This window comes from Zootoca vivipara, chromosome 13, assembly GCF_965207765.1.
Source record: "Zootoca vivipara chromosome 13, rZooViv2.hap1.1, whole genome shotgun sequence".
Lineage (NCBI taxonomy): Eukaryota > Metazoa > Chordata > Lepidosauria > Squamata > Lacertidae > Zootoca > Zootoca vivipara.
In genome coordinates this window covers 41014002-41034875 of record NC_142596.1, presented here as the reverse complement: position 1 = coordinate 41034875, position 20874 = coordinate 41014002, and the positions used below count along the sequence as shown (strand labels likewise).

Genomic DNA, 20874 nt, shown 5'->3' with positions numbered 1-20874 from the left:
CAGAGTCCATCAACAGCTGGAGAACCACATTCTCTATCGCAGCCCTGCAATATTTGGGGCTTTTAGATTTAAGAAGAATAAGAGGAGAGTGAAAAAAGTGATAAAATTGTGCATGATGTGGGCACAGTGGAACGAGAGACATGTTCCTCCCTTACTTATACTAGAACTGAGGTTTAAAAAAGAGGTTTAAAAACTGTCTCAAGGCAAATCTTTAAAAATGTACAGTCATATCTCAGTTTGCAACCGCCTCCATTTGCGACCGATTGGTTTCCGACCGCCGCGGACCTGGAAATGTTTACATCCAGGTTCCACAGCGGGTGGATGCGCAGTAGAGATCTGCGCAGTGTGTGCATGCGCAGTGTGTGCATGCGCAGAAGCGCTCTATTGGCGCTTCACGCACACGCAAAAGAGCCCCTCGGTTTATGACAAACTCGGGGAGTGACTGGCTCCCCAAAACGAATTGCGGTCGCAAACTGAGGTATGACTGTAGTATAAACACTGACAACTGGGAAACACTGGCCTGCGAGTGCTCCAGTTGGAGAACAGCCTTTACCAAAGGTGTCATAGGCTTTGAAGAAACTCGATCTCAGGACGCAAGGGAGAAATGTGCTAAGAGGAAGGCACGCTTTGCAAATCCACACCGTGATCAACTCCCGCTTGGAAACCAATGTCCCCGCTGTGGAAGGACGTGTGGCTCCAGAATTGGTCTCCACAGTCACTTACGTACCTATTGTTAAAATTGTGTTTATGGAAGACAATCTTACTCAGCTATGAGTGATCGCCAAAGAAGAAGATACTAGAACTGAGTATAGGAATTTAAATAATACAGTACAGGTGAAAAAGCAATGTGGTGCTAAGGAAATTGCTCCACCAGCGCAAGCGTTTCTACCTGATGGAATGATCTCCCCTCCCTACCCACCCCTGAAATGAATGCAACAAATTCATTCATTTCAACGGGTCTACCCTGAACAGGACTCGCATTGGATACAGCCTAAAAGACAGTGTCTTGCCATCTATTCAGACAGATGACCTACCAGCTTCCTACCACAATCACCAGTGAATTCAGTTCTTTTACTGCAAGGGCTTTCTTCAATGCTTTGAGCAGATTGCAGCCGCCACTGGGTTTGAGTTTTAGCACCCATTGTCTTGCTTCATCTAAACTAAGGGGAAAAAACAATCATTTGAAAGTGGAATCTATTGAACATCAGTTAAGAGGTATGACAGGCAGGCAAGATGAAATAAACAGAAGGAAAGACTGTAGTACTGTCACAAACCAAAATATTGGGACCTGCGGGTATAGGACAGTATACAAATTTAATAAATAACAACAACAACAATTGGGAGGCATCGCTGCAGAAAAGAAACTGTGCTAGACTGTCAAGAAAAAAGGTTTTCCGTCTTCCTGCTGCCATTTCCCCCACCATAGATCTTATAAGGAGGAGCTACTCCTGACTTCTTTGTTGAAACTGCCCTTAACCTTTTGGCTGGAGTATGGATGTATTTGCCTTATAGTCTTTCCGTCATATGATGAGATGCCGTTGCCTTCCATTTTGTAAGTTGCCTTTTTTTACATGAATTCTGTATGTGAACCTTTGTGAGCCACCACCTCAGAGGCCTTTCTGGCTGAAAGGCAGCATAGAAATAAACTCTAATAATAACAACAGTGTCGGTCTTTGAAAAGCCTTTCAATTAGAAGGTCAAAACTCTCTCTTTTTCTCAAACATAAGTTAACTTATGGAATTTTCAGCCACAAGGAATGTTGCTGACCAATAGTCTGTAAGGCTTGAAAGTGGAATTAGAAAAATTCATGGAGGTGATGTCTTCTCTAAAACTGTCAGCACAGTTAAGTGGAACCTTCGTGTCATGTCGCTCAGTGGCAGAGGATATCTGCTTTGTATGCAGAAGATTCCAGCCTACCCGTGTATAAGACGACCCCCAATTTTAAACCTTTTTTTTTGGTAAAAAACAAAACAAAAACCTAGTCTTATACAGTGGTACCTCGGTTTATGAACACAATTGGTTCTGGAAGTCTGTTCATAAACTGAAGCATTCATAAACTGAAGCGAACTTTCCCATTGAAAGTAATGGAAAGTGAATTAATCCGTTCCAGATAGGTCCACGGCATTCGTAAACCGAAAATTCGTAAACCGAGGTGTTCATAAACCGAGGTTCCACTGTACATGGAAAAATACGGTAATTGTTTAATTGTACACTGAACTGGAGAATGCCAGTATGTATGTTGCTGAAAGGGTTTTACATTGGAAAATTTCATTGAAGCATACTGAAGCTCTCTAAGCTTCTGATATTTAACTGTTGGTGTTCTCTGCTAGCTCTCATGTGAGTGTTTTAACCTTAGAACAGGCAATTAAGGTATTCAACTGCAAATCTCCATTTTGAAAGGGAGTTGCCTTTACCTTTTGTTCCCAGGCACAGTGAGAGGAAAGATGTGATAATGAAGCCTCTCCAAGAGCTGTATAGCCTTAGGCTGGATGTAGGCTATGGGAGAGACTGAGCATTGATTTTTGCTCTGATCATAATTATGCTATCTAAGAAGAAGAACCTATGTAGGGACAAGTATACAGTGGAACCTCTACCCACGACCACAATCCGTTCCGGAGGCCCATCCTTATGGTGAAATGGGTCACTGGGAGAGGTGCCGTTGTGCGCAGGCGGCGATTGCCCGCTTCTGCGCATGCGCAAATGGCAACCGCCGCTCCTGCACAGGCGTGAATGGTGGCAAATCCGCCTGTTACTTCTGGGTTTGCCGCGGTCACAATTTGGAATGTCCGCGAGTGGTAGGCGGTTGTAAGTAAAGGTTCTACTGTATTCAGTGTTTCCCAACCTTTGGTCTCCAGCTGTTTCAGACTACAATTCCCATCATCCCTGACCACTGGTCTTGCTAGCTAGTGATGATGGGAGTTGTAGTCCAAAAACAGCTGGAGACCAAAGGTTGGGAAACACTGCTCTATACAACGTTCTGGCTGTATCATTGATGTTTCTGTACCTGTTTTGAAAAAGTTCTGGTTAGTAAAGCTTTGAATCGTAAGTATGGGTCTGGACAACTTTTATTTCAAAAGTAGTCAGCTTTTATGCATCCAAATGCTTCATGCTGCTCCATATTAATACCTGCAATATCCCTGGCAGTTAGTGGAGATAGCTTTGGAAGAGGATTAGACAAATGCATGGAGGGTAAAAGGCTATGAATGGCTATGAGCCACAATGTTCTCCCTCCACTGCTTTTGAATGCCAATTGCTGGGTATCATAAATGGGGAGAGCGTGCTGTTGTACGCAGGCTTCCAACCTATGGGTATCTGGTGCGAGATGCTAGACTAGATGGGCCTCCAGCAGGATCTAATAGGGCTTTTTTATGTTCCTACTAAAGGAACCCAGAGTGGCATACAGCACAATCATAAACCCATACAGGATAAGAAGAACAACTAGCAACCATTACCTGAAAAAAGCAATATATAAATATAACCATGACCAACACACACACACATAAATACTTTAGAGCTAAGCAACTCACTTACACGTTCTCATCGATGAATCTTGGCTTCTCCCAAAGTAATGAAATATTGGTACCAAATGAAACGAGGTATAACTTCCTCGTGTAACGCAGCTGCTCATCTATTACAGACTTAAGAAGGAAACAAAAGGTGGCAATTAGCTGCTTGCCAAGCTATATAGCATGCCTAAATCAAGCTCTACACCAAGCTGAGTGTTAAAGTTGTCTTATTTCTTTTCCTACATTCATATATTGCCATCATGGAACGCAAGAGAGCATCCATGTGCTCAGAATCAGACCTACCCAGACACAGACCAAACAGACTTTCACATTGATGGTAGGTTACATGTCTTCAGACCAGCTCTCTCCAACATTGTGCCTTCCAGATGTTCCAGGCTACAAGTCCCATCAACCCCAGCCAGTACTAGGGCCGATGGAATTTTTAAGCCAAAACATCTGGAGGGCACAAGGTTGGTGAAGACCATACCCTGACACTAGCATATTTTTTATGACATCTCCATACACTGAAAATGAGTAAAACATATGAATAGTGACCAATGCCAATCCCTTTTTCCTCTCCTCCCTCTGCTAGCTTTTCTGCTCTGCTTGAGTTTGCCCTTTTTGTTTTTATGTTTGCATTTGATACAAAAAGGGAAAAGTCAAGAAAAATATTAGTACTTAAAACCAAAAAGATGATCAGGGATGCCCCCTGAAGAAGACTTTGAATTCTTAACTCCAGCCCTTCTTCCCAACAGATCAGCTTGTCATGTTGTCATTTTCTAGTTGGGAAAATAAAAAATTCAACCCCATCTTGGTGTTAAGCCTGAATGAAATTAATCTCTATCTACTCCCAAACACAACAGCTACAGTTGCTGAACAGAATTTTATATCCTAGAAGAAACTGCCTGGTGCCTGACAACAAGAAAAGGAACTAATAAATACATCAACTGAAGATTGGAAATACTGAATGAGAAGTGACTGAAAATTAAACATACTGCATCTGAGAAGTTCGTTAACGGAGCAATACACAACTACAACCAGAAAATAAGAAAGATGCTAAATTTAAATCCATGTTAAATTTGTCTGATCATGATTTTGAAACACACACACACACATTATAGGAATTATATAGACTGAGTTAACTCTCACCAAAAATGAAGTGTCTAGCCTCTCAAAAAATTCACCACCACCCATTTCAATTCCCAGGGGAAAGAAATTGCCAGAAAGGAAATGTGGCAGTTGGTTAAATAATTATATGCAACAGCAGCATATAAACATCAGCTGTCCATAGATAGAGCAAGGTAGCTCACATTATCTAAATCCAATGAGGTAAGGCATGAAAAAGGCCAGTAAGGTAAAGGTAAAGGGACCCCTGACCATTAGGTCCAGTCGTGACCGACTCTGGGGTTGCAGCGCTCATCTCGCGTTATTGATGGAGGGAGCCGGCGTACAGCTTCCGGGTCATGTGGCCAGCATGACAATGCCGCTTCTGGCGAACCAGAGTAGCACACGGAAACGCCGTTTACCTTCCCGCTTTAGCAGTACCTATTTATCTACTTGCACTTTGACGTGCTTTCAAACTGCTAGGTTGGCAGGAGCTGGGACCGAGCAACGGGAGCTCACCCCGTCGCGGGGATTTGAACCGCCGACCTTATGATTGTCAAGCCCTAGGCTCTGTGGTTTAACCCACAGCGCTACCCGCGTCCCTGAAAAAGGCCGCTACTCAGGGCTATATCCATAAAAATTAATTGTCATGACTAGTTTGGGTTGATTAATTTCAATGGTGATATAAAACTAAGTTCTCCTTATCTATTAGGATTAATGAACATAAGTTAGTAATGTCCATTTATTTCAATGGGTCTACTAAAACTCATTTGAATACAGTACAGCCATATATTTCCGTATTCAGGCCTCAGAGATACAGACTGATAAAAATGTGAATGAAATTAGATGAAAAGGCAGTGACTCGCCCAAGGCTTCCTTCAGAACATCATAGCAAATCAAACCCACATTTTGCCACCCCAAAATGCTATCCACAAGTACATCATCATCTCTGATATTAAGAGTTAGCGAGTGCTTCAATAACATTTACCAGAAGATCTCTTTGGAAATCCTGCAGTCTTGGTCCACAACTTACATCTGATGTGTCAATCAGAACTCCAACTTTATCCCCATGGATAATACCAAATATCTGGAAGGGGGAGAAAAAACAAAACAAAAGGAATGTTAAGGGGTGGCTCCCAGTGGTCCAGCGCCAGGAGTGAACCAACAGAGTGCAACCCCCTCACAATGGAAGGATGCTCCCATTGGGATAATGCATTTTTTGGATCACATGGGTTGAGGTTTCACACACAAGGGGTTCCCAAATACACATGTCTATTTGACCCCATGTTAACAGGGTACTGTTTTGAAGGGAAATATAATAAGAATGGAAACCGTTACCAGTTTTTAGGAGAGAGGAAATTGCTCAAAAGACTTCCAATGATGTAATAATTATTATTATTTAATAATATTATTTATACTCTGTCCATCTGGCCGGGTTCCCCCAGCCACTCTGGGCAGCTTCCAACAAAATATTAAAATACAGAAATCCAAATGCCTCTAGTCAAGCAGGTGCAAAGTTGTCAAGATCCTGGCTGAAATCCCAAATCTTGCTTTTCTTTTGCTTCGCATTTCCTCTTGGCTGAAGCTGCAGAGACCAAAATGATCTACAGGAGCTGCTCCTCCTCCTCCTCCCTCCCCCTTGCTGGTCAGACTATGAATTTGCTAGTGCCACCTGCCACATCTTCATTTTCATGATACATAAACAGTGTCCTTTAGTTCTTCTCTTCCTTCAGCCGTGACCATTGGCCGTGTTGTCGGAGGCTGATGGGAGTTGGAGTCCAGTCATGGACAATGGGAGGTAGAGATCAGCAATATCCGGAGAGCCACAAGACCCTCACCACAGCTTTAAGTGAACAAATTGTGCACAGTACCTTCCTGCTATCCTGCAGCAGCCACTCAATGCGTCTGTCATAGAGAGCAATAGTTCTGTGGTTGGGTGGGTGGGTGGGAAACAGAAGAAATGCAGTTAGTGCAATAAAAATTACAAGATATTGGAATGGTGTTAAGAGATGAATTTCCGCCTTTCTTATTCTAAATTCAAGTGGGAAAACATAAGAGCCCGTAGCTTCTTCACTGGTGGCACTAGTGGAATGCCCTCCCTGCTGAAATAAAGAGGCTGCACACACAGAGAGGAAACATAGGAACGTGGTAAGCTGCCCTGTATCAGGTCAGACCACTGGTTCCATCTAGCTCAGTATTGTCTACAATGACTAGCGGCAACTCTCCTGCGTTTCAGACAAGTCATCCCCAGCCCTACCTGGAGATGCTGGGGATTGAACCTGGGACCTTTGACATGCAAGGCAGGTGCTCTACCACTGAGCTACAGCCCTTCCCCAGCTGCAATCCTTCCCCTGAACTTCCTGACCTAATTTCTCAAACTGTATTTTAACTGTTTTAATGGTTACACTTTCTTTCCCCCCAAAATAATATTTATTCATTTTATAAGAATAAAGAAAAAATACACAAAAAAGCACAAGAAAAGGCAGAAAGACAAAAAGAAAAAGAAAAAATAACAATAACAACAATATTTCTTATTACATAACATTGTTCTATAGACTTCCTCGATTCCCCCCTCACTGGGTCCATTTTTAATCCATCTTTAGCAATTTTCATATTATCATTCTCCAACATTTTTACATTTCCATCTTCCTCTATTTATTTAACATCTTCCTCTTCATTATCCCTCAATTATTCCTAATCTATAAACATCAGTTATCCTTAACCTATAATCTTCAATTGTTCCTAACCTATAATTAATTCCCCCCCTCTATCTTCTATTTCATCCCTTAGCTTAAAATTAATTCCCAAAAATATCCATACATTCAAACATTGCTTCTTATATCCTGATAACGTTTAAACAATTACCTCTTATTCTACCCCCCCTCCCCTGGAATCAGAATCTCCCAGACGGTTCAGCCAGTCCCACAGATCAATCCCGTTTCGGACCATCATAATGAATCAGAAAATAACATCCAATATTGCTCCTCACCCCACTCCCACTCTATCACAGCCATAATGGTTACACTTTCTAACTGGCTTGCCTTAGCGTATATTTTAGGTAAAGGTGTTCTCAAATGCTCTGACTGATTTGTTTTATTGCACAATCTTATTATATTTGGGTTTTATAAATTGATTTTGTACTTGGAAAATCACCCAGGATGTGTACACACTAAACCTTTAAAGCATATTCAAAACACTTCCTTTCTCTCAAAGGAAACTGTAGTTTCTCCCTCACAGAGTTACAATTCCCAGCAAGCCTTAACAAACAACAGTGCCCAGAATTCTTTCCCAGAAACCCTCTTTTGTGTGCACTGTTGAGATTTCATTTCCCTCCCACCTTTCCTGTTATCGGTTCCTTCTGTTTGGTTTCTTTAGTTGTCCATCTAGCCCAATATTGTCAATCGGCAGCAGTTCTCACATTATTTTCATTTGTGACACAAGACCAGAGGCCATATTATTAACTTCCTTTTAAAAAAATCCCACAGTTGGCTGGCAAAAAAAGCTGCTTAATTAATTAAAGACACCAGCCCTTCACAAAAGGGATCAGCAGTGTATGCACATGCATTTTAATTAATGGCCATTTGGAAATAAAGCAGAGAGAGAGGGGTCAGCTGCAAAAGCAAGGCAGGTCATCTCGCTCAATTTACTCACAGAGGATAAATTTAATTCCACCCTGGCAGGGTCACTGTTTGAAAATAAAGATATACTGACACCAGAAGAAAGATAGCACCGAGTAAAATGTTTTAGAGACCAGGGCCGTTCTGTTTTAATCCTTGCAAATAATAATTTTACGACCGTTTCTAGGATGGTTGGAGAAAACTCAGCATTCTCTCTTGAGCCCCACAAGGTTGTCGAGACTGGGCTTGAGTTGGCAGGCTCTGATGAAAGACAAGGAGGAGGAGGAAGGAGAAACGGGGCTGAATTGTGAGAGTCTAAGGTGAGAGGACGGGGTTAATGCCCTTTACACCTTGACTTCAGTCACTGGAAGGGGGAGCAGGGATGCTGGCTCTCCCCTCTGACCTTCCTGAAGCCTCAGCGAAGGATCAGGAGGGCTCTGATCAGCCAATGAGGGAGGACCAAACAGGAGGCAGCAGTGAGTGATCAGTAATCTGTGCAGGATAGTGCAGTCTTGTCACCTAGAATTGCCACTGCAGATGAGAGCAGGCCTGCCCACCCTAACAGACTGCACACTTACAATCCTGATATTCCCATAAAGCACGAGAAGACTCACAAGTGAGTGCGCTATGCCTTGTCTTGAAAAGCTTGGCAGGAGGGGGGGGGATATTTGTTGGGACATCTTCAATGCTTCTGCCCAGTTCTGAACTTCTTGCCCAGGTTCTGAACTCCTGGATCATGACTCTCGAGCACTGTATTTGCTGCCGAGCCTGTAACATTACTTGCCTAAATAAATAATTTATTTCTTACTTCCAGTTAAGAGCTTCTGTCTGCATGCGCTGGGGACGAGCTAGGACTCATTCACCAGAAACTAGTCTGAAATGAGTTTATTCAAAGCTTAACTGCGGCCCTCAAAGTTTGTTATTATGACTTGTTAAAATTTAATTGTTTAGAAAACAGAACCCGCTTCCCTCCTGCGGTTTCTAGCCACTGGAATTCAAAAGCATATTGCTTCTGATCGTGGAGGGAGGGCCGAGGCATTGTGGCTAGTAGCCACTGATAGTCTTTTCACCCTGTGAATATTTCTAATTCTCCTTTAAAGCCATTCAAGTTAAGACCATCACTGCCTCTCATGGAAGCTCAGAGAACAACAACACATTCTCATTGCTCAGAGAAAGGTCTGTAAAGGTGAAGGAAACTGTGGCTCAGATTCCTTGCCCATAAATAAAAACAACAACAACAACAACAACAACAACAACAACAACAACAACAGGAGAGGGGACACGTTTCCGGGGACACTTACTTACGCAACTCAGATTCAAAATAGTTAACAGCCTCCTTAGTATATTCAATACTCTCTGTTGAATCATTTGGATTTCTAAAAAGGAAACATCGAAAGATGAATGAAAAGAGCAGACGGGACCAGTCTGGAACAACATGAGCTCATACTTACACCACAATGCTGCCCTTCTTCATTAGATCGTCGAAAGAGAGTTGCAAGGGTTTTAAACCATAGACTTTGATCCAGTCATCTCTGGACTTCAACCCAGCAAACAGTATTGCCGTATCATGAAGTCTCTGTTGACCAAATGAGAAAAATGGGAGTCAAGAAAAGGCCATTCAGGGACGAAAAGCATGCATTTCAAATTGTCAGAGCACATGGCTGTAGCAAGAATTCACTTCTGCGCCACTTGTTTGTTACCCAGGTGAGGGATCACCTTTTAAATAAAAACAAGGAAGCAAGAGAATGACAGCAAGCCCAACAGATCCAGCAGGGACCCGGTTTATTAAAGCCATTGCAACTGGACAACCTTGCTAGCCAGTTGTTCAGCAGAACTATTAATTAGAAAAGACTGCCACGAGGCACATAAGAACAAAACTTATATAGCAGTTTCAAACACAGCATGCAAGGAGTCATAAAGATAGGGGGGGAACTGAAGGGCAAACTACAGAGATTTCAAGTACTAGAAAACAAGACTGAAGCTGGAAAAGTGCATTGAGGGAGGGGGAAAACATCAGCTCTTTAGGACCTCAGGGATTTCTATTGCCTGGTGGCTAAACTCACTAATCAATAATAGCTCAGACATCACTTATTGCCTAAAAACAGGAGCAGTCGATCCAACTCCCACCCTTCCTCTCAAAGGAGCCCAAGGCATGAAACAGTAAGTGATTAAAAAATAAAACAATTCCAATACAGATTGGGAAAGATCTCGATTTAAAAGAGTTGTTGGAAGAGCAAGGTCTTCAGTAGACATCAGAAAGACAACAGAGATGGAGCCTTTCTCATATTCCAGGAGAGGGTTTTTCCTTGGGTTGGTGCTACCACATGAAAGGCCCTGTTCCTATGTTGTTTGCAACAGACCTCTACTGTTTCTACTATCCATGAAGAGCAGGAGATGAGTGCACATAATACAGATATTGACTTACCATTAAATCCTGTGTCTGGTTGATATTGGTAACCAATAATCCATCATCAGAGACTGCTGCAGAAACATTCCACAAAGATGGGCTTCCTTTTTGTGAAGTGGTATTTGATACTGAACTTGCACTGGAGGGGGAAAGGGTTCTTATCATGCAGCATTACAAAGCTAGTCATTTCCTTTCTTTTCAGAGATTATACACATTTGGCAATGCAACTGCTAAAGCATTCCACTTTAAGTCAAAACCACTGTAATGCAGTAAAGTGGGAAATCTGGGAAAATTTTCATGGGAGATCTTGCCTAGCATCTTCGATGCATATTTAGTAAGCCAAAAGAGCTGTGGACAAGTATATATATGTGTGTTTCTGAGGGATAGGCACCCCCAAAAAACTTAATTATAACTTCGATTTCAGATTTGACTAGTACTGCATTGATTCAAAATACACAATATGACTTGCATTCATTCATTACGCTGCTAATACATTTTATGAAATGATGTTTTTCTAAAAGCGGAAAGTTTTCCATGGAGAAATATAACAGTGGCAAGTTTTCCATGATATGCAATTTCTTTAATAGAGATGTAACCAGATAGAGTGTGCTCTCCATGCAAGGACAATATTTCTCGCCAGGCAAGTAGCAGATGGCTATTTTAACATGGTTTCTTCCTAGGAAAACTTGGGAAAGACTGTACTTTAAAACAGTGTTTCTCAACCTTTTTTGGGCCAAGGCACACTAGTGTGCCGCGGAACAGCAGTTGAGAAACGCTGCTTTAAAAAGTGTGCGTGTTTATTTAATTAATTTGTCCAATATATAAGCCACCCACCATTCAAAAAATACCATGGCAGTGTATTTAAACAGATACAGGGGCATACGAAGTGGGGGGCGGAGGGGGCAGGTGACCCCAGGGGCCACTTGGGGGGTTGACAAGATGGTCCCTGCCTCCCCCCAGCTGTAGAGCGGCCGAGGGCATGCGCAGTCAGTATGGGCACTGCTGTCACGCACTGTCCGTACGGGCTGCCTCTCGCATGGCGACCATGAGGGCTGCTGCTCTCTCTCGCCGTCCATACAGGCGTGCACAGTCCGTACAGGATGCCGCGCATGCGCAGTCCGCATGGACGTCGCGCGTGCATCACGGGGCGGTTCGGCCTGCCCCTCGGCATCCGAGGTGCCGGGGAGGGTTCCTCCACCACTGAACATATATAACAATCAAAATATGAAGCTACGAACAGTAAATATGCATTAAATTCATATTTAATATCAACAGGATTAATATCCAACATTGCTACCCTGAAAAGGCCTGGTTGCACCTAGACTACGGTATTTCTGGTGGAACAGACAAAAAAGCAGTCTATGAGAAATATCTGGTTTAAATATCACCTCTTGGCTGCAAATTCACCAAGAAACCATACCCTCCAACTCCCGGTAAGAAAAATCCGGGTAAGAAAAGTGCAAACATGCGTAGAAGCGACTTCTGGTGCCGCTCTGCCCAATTTCCGGTGCCCAGACATGGCCAGAGCGGCACCTGAAATCGGTTCTGCGCATGTCCAGACATGCGCAGAAGGAACCTCCCTGGCAGGTAGGAAATCCAGGGGATTTACGGGATTTTTCTCTATTCGGGATAACAGCGGGGAAACGGGTTTAAATACGGGGGTTTCCCGCGAAAAACGGGAGACTTGGCAGCTATGCCAAGAAACCCTTTACACAAGCTGTTCTGCCCACCATATCCAACTTGTTCAAAAGCTACAAGTCGCTTACCCTACTTTTTCCAAGAACTGTGCATCCAGGAAACTAGCCACCTTCGTCTGCTTCGACATATTGCTGGATCTTTTATTTTTTTAAAGAAGAAAGAAAAGAGCGCCTTTGAAAAAATTAGCACACTATTTTATTTGTTTGTTTTGCCCTACAGTCCTTCTAGTATCCAGGGACGGAGGAAGCGGGGTGCGGTAGGAGCGGGCTGCCCTGGGTGTCACCACTGAGGGGGGTGACAAAATGCTGAGTGGCACTCACCCCAGGGCCTGCAGCGCCCGAGCCACGAGCCTCTCCTGGGAGAGATGTGGTGGCTTGCCACGCGCACAGGCTCCACGCTGCCCAAACGGTTCGCCCGCTGCCTACCCACCAGCCGTAGGGTGGCTGAGTGGGAGGAGGCAGGCAGACTCCAGAGGCCCCATGGTGCACCCTGCCCCTATGGGCACCCCCCCCATAGGGCACTCGAGTGGCTTCCTCCGCCGCTGCTAGTATCACAAAGCAGCAGCAATTGAATTCTAATACCGTATTGTAATATGCATAGCTGCCAAGTCTCCCGTATTCCCCGGGAAACCCCCGTTTTTCCAGCTGTCCCCAGCCAAAAAAACTGATTTTTTTGTTTTTCCCCGGGTTATTATGGCACGGCAGCCATTTTGGAACTGGGTGGAGCATGCTCAGAAGCGACTTTTGAGGCTGCTCTGCCCAGTTCCAAAATGGCTGCAGCGCGACTTCTGGTGCAGCGGCCATTTTGGAACTGGGCACAGCAGCATCAAAAGTCACTTCTGAGCATGCTCCACCCAGTTCCAAAATGGCAGCAGCGCTACTTCCGGTATGCTACTTTCGGTCCGGTCCCTTATTTTTCAGAGAGGAACTTGGCAGGTATGGTAATATGTAGGAATCTGCCCACCATATCCAACTTGTTCAAAAGCTACAAGTCGCTTACCCCACTTTCTCCAAGAACTGTGCATCCAGGAAACTAGCCACCTTCTTCTGCTTTGACAGATTGCTGGATCTTTTATTTTTTTAAAGAAGAAAGAAAAGAGCGCCTTTGAAAAATTAGCACATTATTTTATTTATTTGTTTTGCCCTACAGTCCTTCTAGTATCCAGGGACGGAGGAAACGGGGTGCGGTAGGAGTGGGCTGCCCTGGGTGTCACCACTGAGGGGGGTGACAAAATGCTGAGTGGCACTCACCCCAGGGCCTGCAGCGCCCGAGCCACGAGTCTCTCCTGGGAGAGATATGGTAGCTTGCACACGCGCAGGCTCCACGCTACCCAAACGGTCCACCTGCTGCCTCCCCATCAGCCATAGGGTGGCTGAGTGGGAGGAGGCAGGTAGACTCCGGAGGCCCTGTGGTGCGCCCTGCCCCTATGGGCGCCCCCCATAGGGCACTCGAGTGGCTTCCTCCGCCGCTGCTAGTATCACAAAGCAGCAGCAATTGCATTCTAGTATTGTAATATGTATGAATCTGCCCACCATATCTAACTTGTTCAAAAGCTACAAGTCGCTTACTCCAGTTTTTCCAAGAACTGTGCATTGTCCAGGAAACTTGCCACTTTCTTCTCCTTCGACATATTGTTGGATCTTCTTTTTTGTATTTTTTATAGGAAAAGAAAAGAAAGGGAATAGCCGCTTTGAAACAATTAGCACACCATTTATTATTATTATCATTTGACCTACAGTCCTTCGAGTATCACAAAGCAGCAGCAATTGCATTTTAATATTGTAACATGTGGGGGACAGAACTGAATTCCCATTCTTTTTAGCTTTCTCATTACAAGATTGGCACATATTTTTGTTGCATGGCTGAACTGGTCTTTCCTTTTTGCCATAACATTGAGAAATAAGTGCTTTTTAAAAATTATTTAAATATAGCCTCTGCTGCTACAGGCCTCCTAGTGAGTTCTGTGCCATTTGAAAGCTTACATCTCTGAAAAAAACGTTTGAGCTACCATCTTCTTTTCAGCCACTTTGTGGATGCTAAGATTGCCTTTGCCCGTCCCTGAAGAACTCAAGTTATACTATCCATGAAAGAATGGCTGATAAGATTGCCAAAATAAGCAAGTGTTATGTGAGGGAGCAATTAATAGACCGTTTTCATTAACACGTCAGCTGGACACCACTTACAACTGAGTGGAATGGATGGGTCTGTTTTATTGCTGAACAGAAACTTGATTTTGTAGGGCAGGAATGAGGAGCCTGGGGGTCAAACGTGGCTCATCATGCCCTTCGGGAATCACTCTAGTCTACCCACATTCCCTGCCATCTTCTATATATATAAAAATGTAAAAAGGCATGTGGGTGTGTTTCCACTTTTCACGAAAACCGCTTGACCGATTGAGGTGAAATTTTGATACAACATCACATGCAAATGTCCGAAGGATATAGGAAAGTTTGCTAAGACAGATGTCACACCTCCGCCAGGTAAAACCTCAATAAAACCCTGTTCCAGAATGCACCACTCAGCCAAAAGTGCATACTGGGAAAAGAACCAGGTTACAAACCAGCGCCCTCTAGCGGCGGTCTCACTGGTACTGCACCTATAAAACCTTCCCTCTCAACAGCACCTTGGCTCCCATTTACATACTAGGCTGAAGCCTTTACGGACTAGGCCGAATGGAGGTACTGACTCGCCTGGGTGGGGGTTGGGGGAGGAGGGGATGGGATAGGTCAGGACACATTGGGACCAGTCACAGGGATGAGCCGGGGGTGGGGGGAGAAGGGGGGAATCACAGGGATAAGCCGGGGTGGGGGGAGGAGGGGGGAATCACAGGGATAAGCCGGGGGAGGGGGAGGGGCGGGATACGTCATGGATCGGCACAGGGTGGGGGAAATCACAGGGATGAGCCACAGCAATGCATGGCAGGGCCAGCTAGTAGAATCATAGAATGGTAGAATTGGAAGGGACACGAGGGTTATCTAGTGCAACCCACTGAAATGCAGGAATATTTTGCCCAATGTGAGGATCAAACCCACAACCCTGAGATTAAAAGAATCTCATGGGCTATAAGCCCGGCATCCCCAGAATGCACCACTCCTTGAACGGAAAAGACCTCAGTCTTGCTTGGAAGGAGGAAGGAGGAAGGAGGAAGGGAGAGAGGTGCTACCGGTACTGCGCAAAGATAAAAATTACATTTGTTGCTCTGCCCCCTTTTGCCTCTGGCGCCATGTGGCCTTCAGAAGGTTGCCCAGAAGGAAACGTGGCGCTCAAACTGTAAAGGTTCCCTACCCCTGTTGTAATCGAAAGCAAGGTAAAAAGCTTAAAAATTGGCTGTACAAAAGATGACCTGCTTTAGGAAGGCGTGGTGCAGTGTTTAGACAGTTGCTCTAGGACCTCAGTTAGAGTATGGTGCTGATAAAACCAAGGTTGCAGGTTCTATCCCCTTAGGGATAGCTGCATATTCTTGCATTGCAAGGGGTTGGACTAGATGATCCTCAGAGTCTCTTCCAACGCTACAATTCTATAATTCTACAATAGGGCAACCTACTGTGGAACCAGGCAAAACTTATAACTGCAAACAAACTGGGAGATGAATATCTAAATGACATAAAACGGAATAATATAAAATGGTATATTATAAAATGCCAACATGTTTTTTCTTCAGTGGTCTCTGGCACCCGTATGTACGGTATGTAGCAAGCACACACACAAATGTAAATTCAGAAAACTTCCATACTGATGAAAGAAACAGGTAAAATATATACATAAACCCAAATAATTTAGGGCTTGTTGATATAGTCCTGATCAGACCATGGAATAATCTGAAATGCAGCATTTGTAGATGTAGGTTGAAATGCATTGGTTGCCTTAGTCACTTACAATATTTCACTTTGTTTCATTTGGACATCCAGAGTCCATTTTGTCCAGAACCAGCCAAAGATGACACAGAATAATGAAGCTATTCAAGTTCTCCAGTACTCCTAATCAGGCTGGATTTTGACACCGATCTTATTACTGAGAAGTGACAACTAGAAATTCACAGTCCTAAGTCTTTGTCACACTTGACAGGAAGAAACTTAAAAAGCAAGTCATTGTAAGGTGCAATCTGGTATCCCACTCCAAGCAAGGTTTTTAAAATAGGAAATATACCTGAGGTACTTTTTTTTTACAGTTGTATTCTCAAAAATTAGTAAACATACAATCAAATAGAAAATGTGTATACTGCTTTTTCTTTTCTTTTTACCTCAGTGGGAAATTATCAAAGCCATTCACATCATAAAACCTATGACAACATGCAGATTGGGGGAAAAAAAGTTCTATAACACAGTTTTCTGGCGACAGATTTTCGGGGCATATGATGGATATATACTGTTTGAAAATCACGCTAGATAAAAACACTTCAGTTACAAGTATTCCCTCCACGCTGGAGACACAGGTTTGCCACAAGAGCCCTGGGTAGTGACTGGAGAAAGAAAGGCACTTTGCACATACTCAGGGGCACAGTTTACTACTACCCTACACACGATGCTCTTCCAAACCAGCACATCATCTCACTGCTTGGGACACCATTGCTCCTTCACATCCCAACAGCCCTTCCTCTAGGACCACTACAAAGCCGTGCAGCCTTGGGACTCACCAGCGATCACTCACTCCGCCATGCATCTTCCCCTGTGCATGTAAAGCCAGGCTTTATCCGAGGAGCAAACACTCCCCTGGTTTGAGCTGTGTTTCCGTTGCCAACGGCAACAGAAGCAACCATTTTCCACAGCGGATGGAGGGAGATGAAAGATCTGCAGGGGAAGAGGGAAACACAGCTGCGTCTCAAGAGGCGCACAGCGAATTAATCTGCCTGAAAAGCAATTAATGTTTAGGTCTGGTTTGTTTGTTTTATACTCAGCCAAAAGAGAAAACCACGTGTATGACAAAAAAGAGAGTATTTTGACACCGTCTAAAAGGAATGGGGAAGCTTTGGCCTTCCAGATGTGGCAGAACTACAACTCCCAGCAGCCTCAGCAAGCATGACCAATGGGCAAGGGGTGATGGGAGTTGCAGTTCGGCAACATCTGGAGGGCCAAAGATTCCCCACAGGCGCCTTAAAACAAGGGAGGCGAACCCTTGTCACTGAGTAACCCTCCAGAAGCTATAACCCAGTGACGTGTGGGGCCACAAATGCGGGTTTTGTCTTTGTACAATAGTCTATAGTTTCTACACATAAGACTCCGCTCTCTATTTATTCTTCATCCAGGCAAGCAAGAAGCCTGATCAGAGTTCAAGGGTGCATTTCCGCTGGGCAAAAACTTTCAGAGAAAGCGTGAAGCAGAATCAGTGAAAAGTGTGTGCGGCTTCAGAGGGTGTGACGCCTGAGATTTCTGAGGGCCAGATTGAGAGGATTGGAGCGCCACATTCGGCCCCTGGGCACGAGGTTCCCCATTCTTGCCTTTAAAACTAACAGGATTTTTTCACCAGAATTTTGTCCGCTTCGGCAGATGTGCCGAGAACAGTAAATACACCTTCCCAGTGTGGTTCAGTGTGTCAGATTAAGACCTGAAGAGACCAGGGTTCAAATCCCCACTCAGACATGAAGCTCACTCAGGCCACCTCAGGCCAGTCACTCAAGTCTCAGCCTAACCTACCTCACAGGGTTGTTGTGAGGATAAAACAGGGCGAACTACGTACGCCACCTTAAGCTCCTGGAAGGAAATGCAATGAATACAAATAAAAATGGGTTTTCGGTTGTCCCTTTTGAAGTTAAAGGGGCACCACCCCCCTCCCCAAGCATGCTGCTATACTTCCCTCTTGTGCAATGTCAGCATGAGGGCAGAGTTTCCTCTCTGACGGAGGGACAATTTAACAAAAAAAGGACATTTCCAAGTGAATCCTTACAGCGCAAACGGGTCATAAAAATCAGATTTCTCTCTCTGTTTGGCAAGTCATTCCTCGCTGTTGCCTTCGCACCCACAGTCATGGGTATATATTTCAAACGTATTTGCTGTTTTTAAATCATTTGGGCCGCTTCCATCTTTTTCTTGAGATGGTTCTTTAAAAGGAGATACCGGTAAATAAATAAAACCCATGGCTATTCTGCTGCTTCAAGTCCTGGAAGACCTGCTAGCCCGGAAGACCCTTGCTGGCCTTTTCCCCACCTGGCCTGACCAGCTCCAGTTACGAAAGTTGAGGCTGCTGAACAGACTTTTCGGGCTGGGCTTTGTCGTCGTTGCTGTTATTGATATTACTTCTTCGTGTCTTTATTTTTAGACCTTTTTATGTGGATTTATTGTTCAGTGTGGTTGTGTACTTTTCCAGTGAGTTTTCTTTAGTTTATGACTTTTCGTTATACTTCTAATTATGTAATTTTTTTTCATGTTGTATGGCGCCTCAAGGATGGTTTTAACCAGTGTTTTCTTCCCAGGGTGCGGGGGAGACGCAGGGGTACGCATACCCCTAAACATTTTGTGAATCTAAGTTTGGCCTCATTGAAGGGCAGTATTTCAATACGAGTAGGAAAATGAGAGTATCCCTAAACTTTTTTTTTAGGGGGGGAAAAAGGCACTGGTTTTAACTATGGAAAGGTAGCATGCAAATAAAATGAGGTTTATGACAATGACATGCTGACAGTGTCTTCAGCACCAGGCAAAGTTTTAACCATCCCTACCTTTCAAATAATTCGAAGTTTCCCAGTTCTGTTTCTAAATCTGTTTTAACTTTTGGGGTGAGTTTTTGTTAAGGCTGTCAGAACACTTTATGTTAGGAGGTTGTGCATACACGCATACACACACACACAGAGTAAATAAATTATATGTGAGAAAAGGTTTCAGTTATATGCCACCCTAAAAATAAAATCAAAATCAAACCAGATTTATTTCTTTAAGTAGACAATTTATTTTGATAAACTTGCTCAATAACAAAAATACAAGTGAAGAAAATTATGTTCATTTTATACAGTTTGTATTAACAATTTGTTTGGAAATTAAATTGGGGCGGGGGAGAGAAATGTCCTAACCAATTAGAAAATAATCCTTAACAGTTGGAAGAGGATATGGTTGCAGTGGAAAGGGAGAAGACCACCACGAAGACCTTGAGCCCAAACATTTATGATCTCTTGGAGTAGCAGAAACAGAACTAGCAACTCCAAGGCAGGAAAACCTATCTGAAAATGCCATTTCCTTCATCTTTTTGCTTTGGGATCCTTCACACAACTTTATATTTTTTAACAGCAGGTCAAAACAGCAACTGAAATAACACACTGGAGAGAGGAGAGGGATGTGAAAGTGAGCTTTAGCAGTGCACCGAAGTCATTAAAACAGAAATGTTTGGAAACAGATCCCTAAACTCTACAATTTTATCTCAGGTGTGACTCCAGTGACTGTAAATTTGAAAAATAAGGCCTAAGCTTCAAGATTCCCGCCTCCCCACCCTCAACCCTGAAAAGAAGGCTTTAAAATGGCAACAGGATAGTAAAGAAATGATATCGTAACAGACACAAATTCAGGTTTGGTTTTTTTCCCCCAGAGAAATCTCACAAACAAAAAAGCAGGGTGGGGAGGAAGAGCTGCTGCTGTGAAGTTTATTGGTCACAATAGAAATAGAGGCCATACAAGTTTACCATAAGCCTGTCAAAATGACTGTAGAATGAAGTTCATTTCACCAGAACCAGGATGTTAAAAGCATTCGGAGTCGTGTGACATCAAATAACCTGGGGCGTTCACGAAATAGCAGCAAAGTAAGTGTGACTGGACTAATACAAATAATTTGCTCTTAAAAGTAAAGCTGGCAGAATTTCAAAAGGCTTTATGTGAATGCTCACCCCACCAATGCAGATTTTGCTGGGCAAAAAAGTTGCACACGCTGAACTGAATTAAGGGCAGAGGCATTTATTTAAAAGCCTGTAACAGGTTTTCCCAAAAAAGAGAGAGAGAAAAAAATCCTTGTGCAAATACAAGCGACAAATATTTCTTTGCTGATTTTAGCATGATGCTCTTAGGTATGGGGAAGGGGGGGGAACACACAAAGCTGACCCCCCCCAAAGTAACAGACAGAAGGTTGACAAACAATTGCACCATAAAACTGTGTTTTATATACAGTTTACAAGATATGGTCTTTCTGCTATAAATTAATACTGCATTCCATGTGATCTTATTAAAAGCAAGTGCTGACCCTCTCTGTCCCTCCCATTCCTTTTTAAAGTTAGAAGGATTATCCACACCCCTCCCCAATGACTGAAATTAAAGTTAAACAAACATAACACACCAATTATTTATGCATTCTGCAGCTATATTGGTTTTCACAAATACCTGTAGACAGGCCAGGCTCCCGCTCACAATATACAGACTGGACACATTCCATGATCACAGAAGGTCATTGGCAGATGCCCTTCTTCTGAACTTTCCCAACCTGTTTTTAGTTAAGTCAGGAAAATGTCACCATGTGGTGATCTGCAGGAAAGGGACAGTGGGGTGAGGTCGTTCTGGCAAATATGCCCCCCAAGTAAGCAGGGGCGGGGGGCTTGACTAGGGTTGGGTGATGTATCAATACACCGTCCAAAATC

The 20874-nt window shown here is 43.7% G+C and overlaps 1 protein-coding gene across 9 annotated transcripts in view; it reads right to left on the bottom strand.

The window, feature by feature from the left end:
* Window positions 1-17089, bottom strand: part of VWA3A (von Willebrand factor A domain containing 3A) — a 50095-nt gene extending 33006 nt beyond the window's left edge. For 2 of the 9 annotated variants that reach the window (XM_035130788.3, XM_088657361.1), the window contains exons 1-11: window positions 16966-17089; window positions 13901-13975; window positions 13332-13400; window positions 12401-12469; window positions 10653-10773; window positions 9679-9803; window positions 9529-9603; window positions 6482-6536; window positions 5599-5697; window positions 3532-3638; window positions 1035-1160 (exon numbers count right to left, since the gene is read on the bottom strand). In XM_035130788.3, the coding sequence (XP_034986679.2) occupies window positions 1035-1160; window positions 3532-3638; window positions 5599-5697; window positions 6482-6536; window positions 9529-9603; window positions 9679-9803; window positions 10653-10773; window positions 12401-12469; window positions 13332-13400; window positions 13901-13962 (908 nt within the window). In that variant the 5' untranslated portion in view covers window positions 13963-13975; window positions 16966-17089. The remainder of the gene's footprint in view (window positions 1-1034; window positions 1161-3531; window positions 3639-5598; window positions 5698-6481; window positions 6537-9528; window positions 9604-9678; window positions 9804-10652; window positions 10774-12400; window positions 12470-13331; window positions 13401-13900; window positions 13976-16965) is intronic. The other 7 variants (XM_088657362.1, XM_088657360.1, XM_088657363.1 and 4 more) reach the window with 7 other exon arrangements.
* Between the last annotated feature and the right edge of the window lie 3785 nt (window positions 17090-20874).